At 42.3% G+C, this 20,629-nt stretch overlaps 1 protein-coding gene across 1 annotated transcript; it reads left to right on the top strand.

Annotated features, from left to right (window-relative positions):
* The first annotated feature begins 1,181 nt into the window (after positions 1-1,181).
* On the top strand, positions 1,182-20,563 carry bcl3 (BCL3 transcription coactivator). Its single transcript, XM_071532775.1, has 9 exons — positions 1,182-2,047; positions 3,020-3,146; positions 11,807-11,915; positions 17,082-17,283; positions 18,211-18,299; positions 18,419-18,496; positions 18,898-19,065; positions 19,492-19,591; positions 19,702-20,563. The coding sequence occupies exons 1-9, from the start codon at positions 1,408-1,410 to the stop codon at positions 19,818-19,820; spliced, it is 1,632 nt and encodes a 543-aa protein (XP_071388876.1). The 5' UTR covers positions 1,182-1,407; the 3' UTR covers positions 19,821-20,563.
* Positions 20,564-20,629: the final 66 nt, after the last annotated feature.

The raw sequence follows: 20,629 nt of genomic DNA on the forward strand, positions 1-20,629 counted from the left end.
GAACATCTCCCCAACAAACATCAAGCCTTAGGCACTATTGAGTTTTCATAGGTTATTTATTCACAAAGTTATGAGTTCACACAGTCGTACAAATAAAAAGGAACATTTTATGCATTTGTGACAGAATTCATAGGCTATTACCACAATGCTGCCATTTATAAAGCAGTCTGATCATTAGTAATGCACCAAAACTGGAACAAAATATTTGTTTTATGTTGTAGAGTGAATTCAGTGAAAGTGGGATGTCATATAACATGGGACACTTTAGTTTTTTATTTTACATTTCTTGGACTGATAGGTGAAAATCAACATCACTGTTGCACTGAAACCATATGATCAAAATCACATTACATCCCTTGTGCAACATCATGCAGGAGGGTGGAGCAAACTTCAGAAAAGAACCTCACCCTCCAAAGCTTTTTTTCTTTTTCTCACTTTTTCTGTTTTGACATTAAGTCTATAAAACTGGCATACATATGGCAATATGCCAAATGATATTATAGAAGTGGATAATACTTAATGGTGCATCAAAATAGAAAAAAAAAAGTTGTCAGTAGGCTATATATGATGTTTACATTTTGAAAGTCAATCATTTCTGAATTGTCCCACTTTACAGACCCATCTGGATAAAGTGGGACAGTCTTTTATGCTTTTGCAATCGAGGAAAGAAATCCAGTTTACCACCTGTTCTTAACGCCAGGCAAGACTTTGCTTCTTGTATACTGTTAAAGTATTTTGTTACTGATAAAAAAAAGTGTCCATTAAATTGCAATTAGAGTAGGTCTATAGTTAGGACTTACAATATAGTATAGTAGGGTGTCCCATTTTATCTCACCTAATACCCTACTTTGCCAAATGCTGAATGAAATGTGGCTTTGGGCACATCGATCCTTGTTACCGGTTAGGCAACATCTTGAGAAATTCAGAAATGCATATCCTACATATGCTGGGTGGTTGATAGATGTCACAGAAATCGGAAATGCAGAAAGTGCCCCACTTACGTTGAATTCACGCTAGTATGTGTTTTTCTGTCTCCCTCACTGTGTAATTTGCCCGAAACGTCTGTATGTTAAAACAAAAGGGAAAGCCCCAAGCAGCGATTGCATAAGTCTCTGTTTGATTACGTTCAATAAAAGCAGATGAGCAGTGGCACAGTGCACTTTACCTGCAGTTACCATAGGTGCGCTAGGCTATAGCCGGAGCCTATACCGAACAGTCATTTGGAGAACTTCTATTGGCTCCGCTTCCGAAAAAAACAATAATTTTGCATTTTGAGTCAGTGAATTTGAACGCTTATTTACAATAAATGAATAACCCAAAAGGAAACAGGCAGACAATGATGGTTTGATCGCTGCCCATCTGGTTTCATGGAAATGGGAATTGCGCATAGGCTGTTGGTTATTTTGGATGGATTGTTCCTACACAATCATCTCTGAACAACGAGAATTTGTCTTCACACACCTGAAACCGTCTCCAGAGCCTCACCGCCAGTTGATGCCGAGGATCATGACCATGAACAGTGACCACCAGTCGGTTGCCTCAGCGCCGCTGGATCTGCGCACCACTCACCGAGAGCGTGGGAGCGGCGGGTCGAGGACTCAGGACTGCAGAGGTCGCGCCGGGGACACTAGTGTGACAGCGGGCTCACCCGAAGCCCGAGGGCACACAGGGACGGAGAATTTGGGAATAACGAGCCCGCACTGTGCACTCCGGGACACCAAACACTGCCCCATGGTGAGCGCACGGAGTGTAGAGACCGGCGCAGCAGACAAACGGACTCCGGACAATTCCTCCTCCAGGCTTCCCTTCAGGAAACGCCGGTTTAATACTGAGCCGGAGAACTCGACACAGTCGCCGGCTCCTCTAGACAGAGGAGACCGCTTATCTCCCGCGGAAGACAGGGACTTGACACACCGGCAGAGTCCGATCAAGCGCTTAAGAGCCGCGGATGAGAACGGGATTTGCGAGGCACCAGTGCCACCCAGGCGCATTGAAGAGGCAGGGCAGAGACGAGATGGGTATCCCATTCACTTAATGCCCACGTATCGTAAGTGTTGATGAAATACACAAAAACTATAATATTCATATCATGTTCCTATATACTCCTATATACTATATACTGCGTCTGTGGTTTATAGTGATCTTATCATACTTCATGGTACTGTTACTTCCTATGGTACTAAGCCTATATTATTTCATGTGGGTTGAATTTCTTGTCTTATATGGTGCATATTTTAAAGTTTTGCTGCTATAACTGTATAGTGCCCATCTAAAATGTATCATTTGATTAGTATAGTTCTTTTTAGAAAGGGGCAATATATTGATCTAGCCTTTAGAATGGCCCAAATGATATTAACAATGTAATTAATCTTGCAGATCATAGCTATGTGCATACAGGAGTTCTTGCAACCTGTTGAATGATTACACCAAAAGTGAAGCTACAGTCCCCATAATATGTTTCAAAGATAGTCAGTGCATGGCACAACCAGCAAGAGATCTCAGTTACTCTGGTATTGAGTGAATAATATATTATTTTGATTTTGGAACAATAACAATAATTGCACACAGTACTCCGCCACATATTTGGTCATTAATGTATCACAGGTGGAAGAAAAGACTGCATAGTCATAGTTGATGCAGCCACTAAGTGTCACTGAGAAAATGTCCAGTCAACTGTTCTGGTTATCTGTCTATTTTGATCAGTCGTCCGCACTGACAAAAGTAGCTTAGTGGGTCAAGTCATAACTCAGTACTACTGTATGTGCCGCCTTCTGTATGTGGTCGTGCACGCACACAAAACCACACACGCACACACAAACACATGCATGCACATACACATACACACATTACCATATAACAAAAAATTGACTTGTTTGCCAGGCCAGCTCATTCATTTTTTTCACCTTTTTTTTCATTTTATCTTTTTCTCACCCTCAATCTCTGCTTCTCTCCCTCCATCTCTCTCTCTCTCTCTCTCTCTCTCTCTCTCTCTCTCTCTCTCTCTCTCTCTCTCACTCAGGTCACCACCCAGTGTATTCAGTGTACTATTTGCCCCCGGTACCCGTGCCCAACGTCCATCTGACCCACCAAACTGACCACCTGGCCGATATCGCTCTGGCCACACGGCAAGACGAAGATGGAGACACGTATGTTGATGTCTTTAAAATGTGACATTGAGGGTGAAGTTTGCTTAAAGGTGTTTGCTTTGTGTGTAGGTTCAACAGGCAATTCCTAGGCCACCTAAGCAGTCAAAATACAAAAAACACACTCTGCAAAAGTCACTCAGAACTCTATACCAAAGAAGTAACTGGAGGAAGACAGTTGATGGGAATCGCGGTTCTTTGGAGTGTTCTAATAGTTTCTGGTCATAGTTCAGAAATTAGTGGCTCCTCGTATCCAAGTCCATGTACATGTACAGTAAACGTGAAAGAATTTTTATGATTCATCCACTTGATGCATATTCATAATCATTTTAGTCTGACAGCTGACTTGATAGAGGAAACCAGGCACAGCACGTCGACCTGACCTAACCCCCGTCATAAATATTCATGAGTTTACCAGCAGACTGTGAAGACTTATTGTAATATTGTGCAGATTGAGCAGACCTAGCTCACATCTGCACCTTTGAGACCTTGAGTTGGAATCTTTCACCCACCATACTTCTGAGTTTGAAATTGCTTGTCACATTCATGAAAAAGGTTTAACATACAAAACTAATAATTAACTAGTAATTACTATAAAAATAATGACTTTCCAATTTCAAACCAGCCAAATTTAAGAAGGTGTCAAGCTGTCCTAAAGAGATCAAATGCTCCAAAGTAGGAGAAATTCCAAGTTCTCAAATAGAGGGAATTATAGGTTGATTAGAAATGGACATTTCTGTACGTTTAATACCAAATACTTCATTACGTTTACTATGTAATACTTAAATGCAGGAGCTTTATGATTCAATAAATATCCTTTTTTGTATTGAATCCATAGTCCTAGGGCTTGAGTGTGTGGTTACAACCACCCACTCACTTGCTTTAGCTTTAGTCTCTAACACCTCTTGACCTAGAGTACATGCTGTGCACAAGGCCTTATCTTTTTTACTTTAATGGGGGACTTTCAGGTTATTCCTACTTTTACTCAAGTCTTCACATATTCTCTCGCTGACTGTGAATTTGGCGATTCATGGAACTGCTACGGTCGCATTCCTGAATTTGTATTTGCGTGAACCAATGATACATCAATCCCTGTCATAGATCATTCCCAGCCAATCACAGTAGCCGAAAGTAGCTTTAATCTCGTGAGTAGATGTAAACACAGGGTTTCATCAGCAAGCCCACAGATTGTTGAGTCCAACAAGGGTGGAAGTAACTAATTACATTTACTCATGTTACTGTAATCGAGTAGCTTTTTTGTGTACATGGACTTTTTGTACTTAGCATTTAAATCACATTTAACACAAATTTTGTGGAGCCAATCACAGTGAGTGGTCAGTCACCAAGCAAGAGAAGAGTAATCTGGCTTCACTTTGTCTGTGCACATTATTTTGTGATTTCTAAATTTTCCAATTAAAATAATTGAGCTTGAACTCTGTACTCGTCCTTTTAGAACTGCATGGACAAGATCACATCTACCAGTGTTCTCTTTTCTAAAAAGTAACTCAGTAACTTTTACTCATTCTACGTTACTCACTACATTTTAAATTAGCTATTTTTCACTTTTACTTACTAGGTTGATTTTTACAATTATACAATTAGTAATTTTACCGGTGTAAAAGTAACAATACTTCTACTTTCCACCACTGGAGTCCAATCAGAGGGCGTGATGCTTGTAGGTCCAAACTACCTCTGGAGATGAAATCAATGCCACTGTCGTGAATAGTGAAATTTAAATGGTCACGTAGTAACAAGCAACGAGTGACAAGTGAATACAAGTGATTCATGGGCCTGCATCCAGACTGCACTAGTCTAGACAAGTGACAGTGTGACTTCATAAACAAAACTTTTGGCATTCGTTACACGGCGGTAACCTGGATGTGGTTTGTGTGATGGGATGTTTGCGACTGTGATATGGTCTTATTCTATTTGTTATGGTCCCTGTGACTCAACCTGGCTCTGCATGCTGGATAGGTACAGTGTTGTTGTTGATGACAGAGGCTAAAGGTGTGTGTAAGTGTATTTGTGTGTGTGTGTGTGTAGGCATGCATATGTATGTGTGGATACCCTTCCTTGCCCCACCAGATTCTTTTCTGTTGTTTCACTTCCTGTGTTAGGGAGACTGGTTTGTAGGTTCAGCAATGATTCACTGAACTGGTATCAGGACTCAGAACTAACATGCTGCTGTGGAAACTAACTGTGGCACTTGAGTCTGAGCTCTTGGATTGAACAGGGACTCTTGAGCTATTTATATATTTATATATATAAATCTGTGTGTGTGTGTGTGTCTTCCACAAAACTATAATTTTGCGTTGACTAGTCTCTGGTTGGGGGTTGGGAATGAGAATATATGGGGCACTGGAGGAGTTCTCAAAACCACATGAATGCAAATATTAAACTTAACGCATGGGCACTTTGCTTTGTCTAAAAACTTAACACCCACCCACACACCAACTGAAATGACAGGCTGATACGAGCACACAGTCATGTGACTGAAATCATAGCATGTCCAAGAATTAAATGCCAGTCTCATGTTTTTGTGGTTTCAGAAAGTGTCAGTGTCATTTGCATCCATTCAAAACAATCCCATGATGACCAACATTTAGCAGAGCTGTAAATCCCGTGACATGTCACTTGTGATTGGTCTCCAGTGTCTACCTCAGAAACCAGTGCTGCATTCACTGATACTGTGACTTGTCTGCCATTAATAGACAGTGGCAAGGAAAGAGAATACAGATAAAATGTATCCCAGCTCAAAAGGAAGATAAGATCATCATCAACATGTGTTGGTTGTTTGTTGGTAAAATTTTTGTATATGCAGAACCTTCTGCAGATACAACTAGAAGGGCACTCGGAGAGCGCAGACCTCCGCCAATGTTCGTGCTATTATTGCTTGTTCGTGAGTCGGATCCGGATCCGCTCCAAAATTTAATGAGTTCTTCCTTGGTCCATGCTACACCCTTCCACGAAGTTTCATGAAAATCCGGCAAGTAGTTTTTCCGTAATCCTGCTAACAGACAAACAGACAAACAAACGGCACCGAAAACATAACCTCCTTGGCGGAGGTAAAAATGTAAAAAAGTCTTCTTAATCGTGACTACATAGTTAAGCAAACAACCAACATGTGTCAACCAGATCTGGTCTTCATCAGAGTCAGAATACATTTTTCTGCATTCTTATAATTTAAGGTGCAGAGTGGCTACAGCCCTGGTGACAGAACGTACAACTCTGTACCTTTGTTTTTCTCAATCTTTTTTTTTATTTGGCAATCCATGTAGGTACACACTTAACAACAGTTTTTCATCGGTGCGAAATCTCCACTTGCAGTATCGTTTACACTTAAAATGTGTTCAGCTCCAAGGAAATGGAACCTCAAAACATCAAAAGAAATCATCGAAATCATCAAATCATCAGAAGAAGTTACATTTACATTATTTAGTTGGCACTCTTCTCCAGCGCACATTACAAGGAAGTTTATCCAGAGTTGCAAGGTCCAATATGAAAAATGTATATTAATACCATGATAGTAGTTTAATGCAACATAAAAAAGACTCAACAGAACCCAAAGTCTTTCTCCTTTCTCACTAAGTCTAGACCCTTGATAATGTGGTCGAGCTTTTTCTTTTGGCTGGCTTGTTCCTACTTGCTGCATTGTGGTTGTCTGAAACATTGTGTGAATTCTGCAGAAAGAAACGTTCTCAGCCCCCCTGTCCTTTCACACTATCTGTGTGTGCGTGTGTATGTATGTGTGATGTGTGTGTATGTGAGGTTTGCATATACGTGCGAGTGCGCGTGCGCGCCTGCTCTTACGTCAATGGGCTGTTCATCCTCTGTTCTCAGCGCCTCTGAGCCCCTCAGTTTCGGGAAAACCTGTGAGTGCTAAGTTTTTAAATATGATTGCGGTTTTCTCAGGTGTTTCTCTCTCTCTCTCTCTCTCTTTTCTTCTTTTCTCTCTCTTTCTCAGTGTTTTTAAATGAATGGGCTCAAAAACCCAAACATCCGCTCCTCACTTCCTCATTTACCGCTTTCTCTCTATCTGCCTCATCTCGCTCTCTCTCTCCTTTTCTCTGTCTCTCTTTCGCTCTTATTCTCTCTCTCTCTCTCATCCACACTGTCAGTCGTTCTTGTGCTGTGCGGACGTGTACATACGCATAGATTTTCTTACAGTTTTTCAACCTTATGCTTACATGTACTCAGTTGGTCAGTCAGTCAGTCAGTCAGGAATTCAGTCACTCACTCACTCACTCACTTATGGACGAAACTGTACTTTTCGGAGCCTTAACACACATTTTGACACTGTTTCAGAGCTTACAAATATGAGACAAATAGAAATGCTGTGATGCAATCCAAGAGAGGGATTCAAAACCATACAAATGCAAAAATAATAAATTGCCAACTCAGCCTCTTTTGCTTTGACACATACTGTAGCGCTCACAAATACTTTCAACTTCTAACACACAGCCTCTGCAGAGCTACGAAGCCGCATCATGCTTCGTGACAAGTGCAGCAGACCAGACCGTGTGCCGTAAGGTGTAATTTCTTGCAAACTGGATTTGTGGTGCATCTTCGCTGCTGTTTTGTTTACTATTCACGTACACACCTCATCACCTCATCGCTCAGCTGGTCCACAGACCACAGGAGATGTTGGTCTTTAGGTCTGATCATTCGGCATGGCTGCTTCCTCACCCTCCACACCAAACAGGATACCGCATGTATGCCGCTGCCTTAGCGGCCTCTCCCTCTTTCTGTCTCTCTCTCTCTCTCTCTCCCTCTGTGTCTCTGTCTCTCTCTCTCTCTCTCTCTCTCCTCTCCTTCTCCATCTATCTGTCTCTCTGTCTTTGCCCCCTCCCCCCCCGCCCCCTCCCATCTCTCTCTTGTGCACACATACACTGGGTCTGTCTGTGTGAATGCGGGTAGCTTGGGACTCCTGTCTGCGTCAGTGCCGCTGTGCCTGGGGTTATCTGGGGCTGTGGTCTGCCCCACTTCCAGGAACTAGACACAGCACAGTTTCATCTTGAGAGAAAGAGAGAGAGATGGATACAGAGAGAAATAAGTGTATAAGGAGAGAGATAGAGATAGATAGAGACAAAAAGAGAAAGAGAGAGAGAGAGAGAGAGAGAGACTGTCCCCTTTGCACTGTATGAACACACCTATTGATAGTTCAGCTGAACGCTGAGAAAGAGCTGATGAGATGCGCCCTGATTCAATGATAATGCATCAATCTTCACAATTTCCTCAGTGCACATAACGACAAATCCCCTTTCAAGTCATACCTGAAAATCCTGTAACTGTTTTCGGCTGGAGATAGTTTGATAGATCTCTCCAATCACCGCAGAGCTTATTTGTGAGACAGTGGGGCTTTTTAAGGCAAATGAGAACTAGCTGATAACATGTACAGTAAGTACAGCAGGGGAGACTCTGTCTGTGTTGTTTGTGCTGTGTGCTGAGCTCAGTTACAGGAACGGGGACCAGCTGAGGAAAGAACTGACGCACTCCCGGTCAAATACAAGTTCTGCTTTTCACAGCGGTGTGGTGTCAGGAGCGAATCATCTGATTCTTCATTACAGTTGCAGTTCCAATCTGCTCTTGCATGGCATTTTTAGTCCCACTGTGTTGACCTCTGTGCAGGCACATGCATGCACAAAAGTATGCATGTATGTACACATGCACACACATACACATACACACACACACACACACACACACACACACACAGAGTTTTTCTACGATTAAAATTGATTTGCATTTCTTTCTTTTCGGGGGGGGGGGGTTATTTTCTATAGGACATGACTATTCATTTTATCTTAGTAGTTCTTAGTATATACCTTTAGGGTTAGACCACAAATGTGTGTGTTGTACTATTTGATCAACAGCTGAAGAGTCGAAAAGAAAGAAAAGAAAAAAAAAGTCTGTTATATGATACATGATTGCTCTCAAGAAAGATCCTCAGGTAAAGTTTTGTGGTTATCAAAGCAACAGATCATAGAGCCCCAAATGAACTAGCGTTTGCTGGATGACCCCCTAATTGTGCATTTTATCTTATCTTGAGCTGCATATCTAACATACTGTACACATACTGTGCCTAACCGCCTCTAAGTGGCGGTTTGACAGACCGCACACTGATGCATTATTCTGTTCATACTTGCCTTTATCGAGTTCTCAAAAATTTGAATGTTTCGACTTTGCACACCGTGGTTATGCCAAGCTGTCGGATTGTTCTGTGGTTGGCATAGATAGATAGATAGATAGATAGATAGACTGACAGATAGATAGATAGATAGACAGATAGATGGATAGATAGATAGATAGATAGACCGACAGATAGATAGATAGATAGATAGATAGATAGATAGAGGGAGGGAGGGAGGGAACCCCCCTCAGGCGCCCTGATGTAGAACGTTTACATTTTTATGTTTACACATGTTCATTTAGATGTTGTGCCAAGAGGTTTTTGAGTTCATAGAGGCAGGTATGCACTGTAACTAATTTTAGCTTTGAACTGTATCACTCACTATTACTCTGCAGACTGTAGTATTCACACTGTACATGACAACTTCAGCGGTTGTTAGTTTGACTTATAGTATATTGGCGAAGACTTTGCACTGTACTGCATACCTGCTGTAATAAAGATAGGAAAGTGAAGTAAAATTTCTGCGTGTTTACAAAATTCAGCTCTTGCGCACTGTGCTGTCGGAGCGTCTTTTGTTTACTCAGAGAGGGCTTTGTCTTTACTTGTCACCATGCCCGCCTTGCTTTCTGCATGCCTGACTTTACAACATGCAGATGTTCTTTTTCAGGCAGGAGACTGCGATCTTTAATAATGACTCCATGTCAGTGGGACATATCACTGAGAGGAAGTATTGCAAGAGCTTTTGTCACTGTAAGAACGTTTTTTGCTGACCTCAAATTTTCTGCAAGGGTACTTTTAACTTATTCTCTAGAAATGTCCCTGCTTCCTGTCGCACCATTCTTTTTCTGAGTATGACTTATCCATTGGACCAAGCTGATTCAGTAAACCTACAGAAAACCCCTATCAGAAACCAGTATGCTTCATGGCTGGATTTCACAGCACCCAGAGAGAGAGAGGGAGAGAGAATGCTGCCATTGTTACTGACAACAGGAAGTGACATAAAACCAGTCTGGCTCTTACTGGAAGCTGCTTCTTCTCACAGCATGAAAAACGAAATAATGTGAAAACTGTTATCCTGTTCTCTGCAGCACGAACCTTGCGTTTTCTCCCCTTCCCTGTCCTAAAGTTTTGGCCTGTGTTTGTTCTTTCGCTTTACATATAGCTGTCAGATAGTGGTTTCCTCTTTAGTCTTGATAAGGGGTTGATAGGAGTGGTGAGTCATGCATGTACGTCTTTGGAGCGACTCAGCTTAACTGTCTGTGGGATAATTAGGTTAGTGTTCAAATAGTTGGCCACTGCCAGTTACGGTCCTCCAGGTGTCAAGTGTATTATGAGTCAGCCTACAGGCCGACTCCTTTATGAATCAAGATGAGAATGTCTAATTTTCAACCCAAATGGATGATACAGAAAATATTTAAGTTTTACTGTACGAACCTTTAACAGGTTACAAAAAGATATTTGTAAAAATCTGAGGATCATTTGGCAGAAGGACCTAGGGTGTGATCTGAGCAATGAGGAGTGGTTAAAAATACTATCAAATACTGGGAAATATATAAAGGAGGCTAGGGGGAAATTTACTCAGTATAAGTTAATACATAGGTTTTATTTTACTCCTTCTAAGCTCCACAGGATGGGCTTGCTGACCAATAATTTATGTTGGAAATGTCAGACAGAAACAGGAACATTTTTACATGCAATTTCGGAGTGTAAACTTGTTTACCCATTTTCATTTATATAGCACTTTAAAAAGCAAACACAGGTTTTGCACCAAAGTGCTTCACAAAGACAGACATATACATATGTATACACATACAAGCATAAAGGCAAATGTGCATAACAGACGTGTAAATAAAGCAAAGCATTAAAATAAGACAAGTTAAACACAATTAAAAGCCAAAGAATAAAAGTGGTTGTATTGCTATAACTGCTAAATGTTTATTTTGGTTGTTCTAAATATGTGCATTTACCATGGGCCTTTGGATGTTTTATAACTAAAGGTAATAATACTCTCTGTTTGTGTATATTTAAATAAATAAAAACTTTAATAACAAGTTTTACTGTACGATGTTTTTACTGACTGGGGGTTAACTGGGCTGCAGTGCACTAGGTTAACCAGTTCACAGACATAAATTTTGAACTGTAAAACTCTGACTCCCATCAATTATTCAGCACATCCTCACTCACAACAATCAGCAAACACTTCCTGAACCGTAACGCACAGTCCCTATGGAAAAAAAGGACACACGTGTACTCCAAATGACTTTTTGCACATATATAGGCCTAAATGTACTGTATATAGCACACCTTTTTAAGTGTGAAGGTCAGATTAGTTATCAGGTCAGTCAATCAATTTCTACCAAGCAGAGGTTAACTCCAGCATGTAGTGTCAGTAGGTCACTGTGTCAGAAAAACCATTGGCCCAGTCTAACTATCCTCTGAAAATCAGGAATCTCTGCAATATGTCACTTTCAACTGTGTTACTGTGTAACATTCCTTGTGTGTGTGTGTGTGTGTGTGTGTGTGTTCATTGCAGGGCTCTACATATAGCTGTGGTGCAGGGGGAACAGGCTATCGTCCACACACTGATCTACCTCCTGAGGCTGGCCGGCAGAGACCTGGACACCTACAACAACCTCCGACAGGTGAGACAAATTACAAATACAGGCGTGAAGACACACTCCTGCAAATACACACATGCCGCAGTCCTGCCCATTAAAGCGTACATGCATGCACACACGCACACACAAATACGCGCAAACACTCACACACACACGGCAGGTATCATTCCTACTGCAGATGTAGACATCATAGAAGTCTCGCTAGAAGTTCAACCTTTGTTTTCTTCTCAGGTGTAAGAAGGCACAAAAATCTGGCAGCTTTCCCATTCAGAAAAGCAGATTTTGTGCGTCTGTTTTATGAAAGAAGACTCGGCATCAGTCATTGTAATACGATGGAGGATAGATACAGGATAGATGTGCGATGGGGGACTTCCGCAGTGGCTACCGCATGTGAAATACATTCCCCAGCCTCACCCTTCAGATAACAGTAACAGGGAAAAGAATGAAAGAGGAAGTCCCTTGGTTTCCTCCTTGCCTTGCTACGCTTTATCATCCTCTTACACCCGCCACGGCTGATGGTTATTCGATGGAATTCACCCTTCCTGGTCGGTCCACCTGCACTTGCCACAAGCCAAAACACGCAATCACTCAAGTTGCTGGGAAGGACCATCTGTGTTTTCCAGTATTCTCTTTTACGTTGCCATGTGTATTTCACAATAATAATTTTCACTCATGAAATATGTCACATTTCCAGATCAATACAATGCTTTTTTCAATGCAGTGTGTTTTCTGTCCTCAGTATCAGGGTCTGCGTGATTTACCATGTTGTTAAAGTTACATGGGAGAGCCAAGATGATACAAGTGAAGCATAAAGTATGATGCAAAGTGTTGCCAAGTGGACATGCACTCTCATAAACTCTACACTCTCAAAACAGATGAGGTCTTGTCCCTACCTAAAAACATATGGACATGTTGGAAAATGACACAACATAGGTTACAGATAGATTTCTTTTAACACGTCATTTACTTAAATATTCTTTACATTTTACATTTTTAAATGACGCTCTTGTCTAGGGCAACGCATGGCTGTAAATGGACACAATGGCTGTTGTAAAGACTTGAACCTGTGAACCTTCAGCCTCTCTCACCAACAAGCCACTGTTACGGCTCTTAACACCTACCTGCGTTACCTCAAAACATCCTAAGAGATTAGGTACAGCGTGCTTTACTGGAATGTGTGAAAGTAATTGTCTTTGGGTGTTTCCCAATCCAGGACTGTCCCAAGCTCTGGCCTTAAGCCAACACTTCCACATTCTGTTTCCCTCTCTTCTCTCCCCCGCTCAGCATCCTGCCAGCCTTTCTCTCTTTCATCCTTTACCAGAGAAAGCACCTGAGCCCTGCAGTTTTTTTAGTTCACAGGGCTGGGGTTTCACAACACAGGACACCACAGACGTGCTTACCAGAAATAACGCTGGTGCTAACATCAGTTGATGTCTTTCCTTACCGCTGAGGCTTGACTGCATACGTTTTGTGATATCCTGTGTCTGTCCTCTGTATGCAAACGCACGCACGGGCGCACACACACACACACACATACACACACACACGCACACACCAATCATGCCATATGTAGTTAGAACCAAGAGGGGAGATTTTCAAACACAGAGCCCGCCACAGTCATTTGCCTACCAGATTGTGTGGTTTTGACTGGATAGCATAAAGAAAGACCTGTATCAAAATCAGGCCTGGGAACTTTATGTTTTTTTTTACAGCATAGACTTTACCAGACAGCAGTGAAGACTTTGTCTGGCACTGGCAAATTTCCCAAAGACAGAGAGAGAAAAAAATATGGCATTTCCCAATATTGATGACAAATCCTGCGTTTCCGTGGTTTTGCATATGGTACCTTTTTTCGACAGAGTGTTACTATCAGTACTGTAGCTGAACAAAAGTGCAAGTGTCAGTGGTCGATTTGCCTCGCGCACCCAGAGTCACTATGATGGAAGAGACAGCTGTTTGATACTCCCACACTGTCCATGCTATCACAAACACACACCGCACTAGTCAGCCCTCCTTTTGCTCTGCTCTTCCCACAGCTGATGGTCCTGTGTGATGTGTGGAGCGTGGCACTGAAGGGGCTGCAGAGACTGAATGCACTGATGATACTGTCGTATGCTTTACATAAAGATGTCTGCTAAATGGCGTTTGTCATTCTGCTGATCTGTCACGCACATTCATTTTTTACACTCAAAGTGTAGCTGAGCTGTTGCTTGGATTCATTCATTGGTTGTTGTTGATGATATAGTTATTTTGCATGATTCCCAGCCGTAGAGCCGTGTTTATATACTGTATTATATAGCCTGTTAGAAGATATTTTTGCAAGTGATCGTGTTCATTGTGTTGTTATAGCCTTTTCTTAAATAACTAGTTATTCTGATTTTTTAGATTCAGATTTTCATTTGTAGATTTTTGAGCATATGTGATAATGCTTGTGGTGTATGATTTGTTTCTGTTTGTGTGTGTGTGTGTGTGCGTGTGTGTGCGTGCGAGGCATCTCCACTGTGTTACTCTGTGTGTACTTTAGTATCCTCTTTCCGAGAAGTCACATGACCCCCCCTGTTGCTCTGGGCTGTTTCAACATAGCCTACCTTGTACTGAGGTTCACTGGGTAGTTCAGAGGGACTTTCCCTTCTGTTCTCTCTCTCTCTCTCTCTCTCTCTCTCTCTCTCTGTATCTCTCTCTCTCTCTCTCTCTCTCTCTCTGTCTTTGTCTGTCTTTCTCTGAAAATATTTCTGGAGAATTTCATTTTCTTTCTAACCTTAAGTGATAAACTGGTAGATAATATCAGTATGATAACTGTCAACAACATTGACGTAGGCATTGTTGTTTATTTGTGCCACAGAACTGGCTCTGCCCCTATGGTGCTCACCGCTGAAGCCAAGTCTCTGTCTCTTTGTGTTTGCCTTCCACCCTTGTTTGTGTCCTTATCTGCATTTGGCACAACCTGCAGTACAGCCCAGGGCTTTTCTTCATGCCCAGAAAAATCCGCTCCCATCTTTTCTCCTCCTCCCGCTGATCTGCTCATTTTGCAGGAATGCAAGTGTGTGAGGACAGACGCAGGGGAGAGAGAAGGGATTTTCCCTCTCTTATCCTGTCTTTCCCCTGGACTCCCCTCTATCGCTTCCGTCTCTTCCTCTTTCCTCCTTCTCTCCACCTCCCCACCCCTCCCTCCAAAGACCTCCTCCGTCCCTTCCTCCCTCCTTCCCACCCCTCCTCTTATCTGTACTGGTTTTTTGTTTTAGTCACTCTGAAATGCCTTACAGGAAGCGAGCGCCAAACTCTTGTGAACTTTGGAGTGTGTTTAAAAGGCCTTAAAAGGCTTCAGTTGGCAAAGGTATTTTACTTTATTTCTGGAAATGATTGCAGATTGTAGTTACTTCCTTAACAGTTTCATGTGAGTCCTTTGTGAGCTCAAAAATAGTAGCATGACTGCTTTTCGCAACATTTGGTACCGCAGTGAATGTTGATTATAGGAAGTTCAAAGTACATGAATCGTACGTGGACGTATGACTGTGTGTGTGTGTGTGTGTGTGTGTGTGTGTGCATGTCTATTTATGTACATTTTTATCCGTGTGTGTGTGTGTGTGTGTGTGTGTGTGTGTGTGTGTGTGTGTGTGTGCATGTGTGCGTCAATTTGTGAGTCACCGGATTCAGGGAAACAGGAGTGGAAGGGAGGGCCACTGGCATTGACACACTGGAGGAATTCCACTTAGTCTCTCTCCCTGTGTTACTCCAATTTTTTTTTAGTCTTTACTGGAACACCCCCCGCCTCCCCCCCAAACACACACACACACACACACAGACACACACATCAACCGCAGCATGGCTCCAAGTAATACAGCAAAAGTGAAACTTGGAACATCATTCAACAATCTGTTCCTGATTGCTGCTTTTATTGTGTAACATTAATAACAGCTAGAAAGTCCAGGTTAAAAGACTTCCCTTTATGACTAAGATGTGTTTCCAAACCAGACTATTGTATTGCTTAATCTAAACAACAGGTTTCCAGTGCCCTGGCCCAATTCCAGAGTTAACATAGCTATCAACTTAATAATTTACTGACCTCACCCAGAGGAATATTCTAGGTTGCTCAAGGGATTTCACTCAGGCCTAGTAAGATTCAACCAGACAACCACAGTGTGTTATTTTTAACACACTTTCCTGCCATTACAGACTGTTTGTCTCTCAGAACAGGTTTGTCCTCATTTTGCATTAATCACAGTGTCATGTGTTGGGGCTCTTGATGTTGCTGATGTCTGTTCTTTGACAGATGGTACACTAGTCTCATTTTAGACAGTTTATGATTTTTTGGACTTTGACTGACAACTATGAATTTTGCAAATGTGTGTGTGTGTGTGTGTGGGTTAGGGTGTTCATGTGTACATGGGCATGGTATGTTACTGTGCGTGTGCCTGCATTGCATCTAGTGATCTCCTGATGTGTAACAATGATAGTGTGACCTGACCTGGCTTTCCTGTTTATTGTAGGCGTTGGCCCATTTTTATTGCCATCATTTCATTGTGTCTCTGACCTTCGACCTGTAGAACAGGTTGAAGATGAAAGGATTCCTTCACCAGGAATAACTCTAGCTCTTCCTCCAACCTCATATGCCAGGAAATCTATAGATTAGGTTTATAGATTCCTTGACACATACCTCCCCTACTGTTCATTACCTCTGCTTAGGAGTTCATGATTTTGCTCCTGTTAGTTAGGCTAGTTTGTCTGTCTGTCTGTCAGTGGGATATCTCAAAAATGTATCAAGAGATTGGCATGAAATTTGGTGCACAGATCGACCTTGGGCAAAAGAGCAATTGATTACATTTTGATGGTAATCTGGATTTCCACCGTTAGATGATTATTGTTTTTTAGTCATACAGTAACTATGAAACTATGCAATGGAAATAGAGACATGATTTCAAATCCTAAGAGTATGTTTACAGGGTCAAGATATCAATTTATCTTAAAATTTAAAAGTGATAGGAATGATGCCTTTGGGTGTAACAGCAAGTTGGAGAATTGTTAAGCGTTGCTGGATGTTTGTGCTCTCTGAGTGCCTGCCAGTCTGTACTGTAGTGTGAAAAATTAATCTATGAACGGAGACAGTGTATTGCCTTTATGGAACTGGATATACTGGCTTGCCTAAAGTGTCAAAGTCAAGCCCCTCTTTTCTTCCCTCTCCTTCTCTCCCAGACTCCCCTTCATCTGGCAGTAATAACCCACCAGGCAGGCATGGTGGATGCTTTGCTGAGAGCGGGAGCCGACCTTGCGGCCTTGGACCGTAACGGCCAGACCGCACTCCACCTCTGCTGTGAATACGACCAGCAGGACTGTCTGTCTGTTGCCCTCTCCCAGTCCTCCTCCTCCATGTGCCTGGAGATCAGAAACTATGAGGGTAAGTGGAGGAAAGCACATGTAGAATCACTGATTAGCTTCTCTCGCTATGTCATCTAATCTGATTAAGCCATCCGATTGTTTCTGATCATTCCCACATCAGTGATTTTGCTGTGAGCAATTTGATGAATACAGACCAATGTTTCAAATTGTGGAAGTATTGTAATAAATACGCACCCATTCTTCAGGATCTTGATTTGAAGTTGTGACATACTGTAATTTTCCAAAACACACAGTGGGCAAACTGGAAATTTGGAAATTGTGACACAAATATCGAGCACAAATGTTATATTAAGACAGGTTTAAGTTGATTATCTTTGTGACAAAATACCTTTTGGGCACACTTATTAGCTGTCATCTACTACATTCCCCTTGTTTGTGACTCATGGGGTGTTTTGGGTATCTGATGTTGGGTGTGTGAGCGAGAGGGGAAGAGGACATTTCCTGCCACGGTGGTCTCATGTTAGTGTGAGTGTTAACAAGTCTGGGCACAGCAGAAAGCCCCCAGAAATACACCCAGACTCTGCTTCCTACAAGTTTATAAGAGGCCAGGTGTGTGCGTGTGAGGGTACGTCACAGCGTGTTTACTGTGTGTAGGTGTGGGAAGGGGTCTATGTACATAGAGATGCATGTGGGAACGCACGTATGCATTCACTTGTGTGTATGTGTGTGTATTTATTTGTATGTGTCTGTGTATATATCTACATTTTCTTACCATAATAGTAATGAAAATAATAACTTTATTTATATAGCACTTATCAAAAAAGATTTACAAAATGCTTCACAGGAATAAAAGAAAAGTAATGATAGCAGGAGGAAAGGATACATGACAAAGTAAAATACATAATACAAAGTGAAAACGCAACAGAAAATGATGATAAATATCATAAACCTTGTGCTAAAGGTGCTGCTCTGCCCCCATTCTCAGGTTTGAGCCCTCTCCATCTGGCAGTGCAAGCTGGCCATATGGACCTGGCCAAAATGCTGCTGGATGCAGGAGCTGACATCAATGCTATGGTCAGTCCCCGTGCTGCACTTACTCAGCAGTGGTTAGGTTTCACAAGATCACACATTTCAGATTTACTGTCTCTGATTGTGTCCGCTGACTTTTCCCATGGTGCTTTTTTTCTGAACAGGACATCAAAAGTGGCCAGAGCCCTCTCATGCATGCGGTGGAGAGCAATAATGCCGACATGGTCCACTTCCTCATTGAGGTAATGAGAGTGTGGGTGGGTGTGTATGTGTGTGTGTGTGTGTGTGTGTGTGGAGGGGGGTGAGTCAGCTCTATGTGATAGTTTTTGTTGTGTTTTTTCAGCTCATCTGCTGAATACAGCTTGTCTATACTTTGCAGTCATTCCCACAGTTTCCCTTTCCTTTTTAGTTTAAAAGGTATGGACTTAAGTATTGGTTTTGTTTTTTGTCAGACATTGGGAGGCGTGTCATAATATCCATAGAGATTAAACTGTTGAATCTCTATGATAGTATCTCTCCTATCTTATATGCCTCACCCTTTCCCTGGCTCTTCCCTTTTCTGTCCCCCTTTTTATGTGTCACCATTTCTACACTGGCTTTCTTTTTGCCTCACATCCGTGTCATCTTCCTCTGTCTTTTGCAGAATGGCTGTGATGTCAACAGCCAGTCGTACAGCGGGAACACAGCCTTGCACAGCGCCTGTGGTCGAGGACAGGTGGACACGGTGCGGCTGCTGCTGAAGAGCGGCGCTGACAGCAGCCTCAAGAACTACCACAACGACACACCCGTGATGGTGGCCAAGAACAAGAAAGTAAGGGAGAGAAAGGAGCAATTGTATAAGTGTTTGTTTTAACCTCCTTGATGGAGTTACTGCTTCAAGACAAATCAGAGGCTAAATCCCAGAAAAGTTTACTAAATTGATTATAAGATACTTCCTTGTGATGTATCTTATGATTGTCTAAACTTTCAAGCATGTGGTACTCCAAACAGGTCAGAACAAATGCAAAGAATTGTTTGCAAACCCTATTTGACCCAGCTCTTGTTGAAATGTCATTAATGGAAAGTAAATGTGTGTATCCTTCCACCTAGTGGCAAGACTTGAATGGTACAGTGTGCCCTCCACAGATATTGTGGGTTTTTTTTTAGCTCAAGCATAAATTAGTTGTTCACAACAAAACAGTGACATTCAAGGTAATGCGAATGGGAAGTTGTAATAGACTGTAATTTTTTTTTCCAGATAACAGATGTGTTACGAGGGAGGGGCTCCAAGCAGATTAGAGGTCAAGACAAACATTGTGTGTCCGTGTCTCCGCACCGGAGCAACTTAACATCAAATGGTGAGAGCATGCGCGCACGCGCGCACATACACACACACACACACACACACACAAACACACACATCGGTCAAGTGCCCGTATTTGATCTGTATTCTCTCCCTCTGCTTTAGGGACCCCATCTCCCAACCACAGTCTTGGATATTCACCTTCGACCACACCACACCCCCCTCACCACGTTGCCTCCCAGTCTCCGAAGGCTCCACCTACACTTGCATTTACATTTTATTAGCTCAGGCTATTATCCAGTGCGACTTGCAACTACCTCCTCACAGCCAACCAGCAGAGAACCAATCAGACTTCAAGGCCCAAATGGACGTCCAGGAGAGAAAGCTTCATCAGTGGGATGATGATGCTCCAGCAAACGATAGCAGCTGAAATTATGCTTCTCCAGGATCGGAGCCTAGCTGATGCCCACATCCTGCTCCCTCACCCAGCTGCTGTTCTGGCAGCTTCCCAGATGACTGTCAGCAACTCATGGCCTGCCAGCTGCTGCAGTGATCAGTTGGATTTCTTCACATGAATCTAAGCAGCGACAGACATGTGCCACAGTATGCAACCAAGACAGAACAATCTATAAGGACAGTTTTGAAACTGGCTAGAAAAGTAAAGGATGTCACTGACTGGGCAGGTCAGGACAAGACCCATTAATTATCAGTGGACTTGGACTTAAACCCACAGTCAACTTGGTCAAGTCTTTTTACCTTATTCGGTCTGCTTGTAGTTATGGACTCTTTAGAAGCAGACAAACCTGATAGACTATTGCACAGTCAAACCCTTTGTGTTAGTTAGGCCTATAAAGTATTTAGACAGGAGGGATTGGCGATTGGCCAGACTAGAGAGAATGTTTTATTGTATTGAATGTTGCAGGTCTATGTGTGTGCTTGTGTGTGTGCGCGTGAGTGTGTGCGAGTTTCAGGTCTTGCATATTTTCTTGTTTTGTCACCGGCAAATATATTAAATATTTTTATACAAAAGATGCACATTTGCCTACAAGGTTCGTTTTGTTTTCTTTTGTCAAAGTTTTCCTGTAGTAACTGT

The sequence above is a fragment of the Centroberyx affinis genome, unplaced genomic scaffold, assembly GCF_046629955.1.
Source record: "Centroberyx affinis isolate AG114_WGS23_722 - 3 ecotype Tasmania unplaced genomic scaffold, CSIRO-AGI_Caff_v1 ptg002243l_1, whole genome shotgun sequence".
Taxonomy (NCBI): domain Eukaryota; kingdom Metazoa; phylum Chordata; class Actinopteri; order Beryciformes; family Berycidae; genus Centroberyx; species Centroberyx affinis.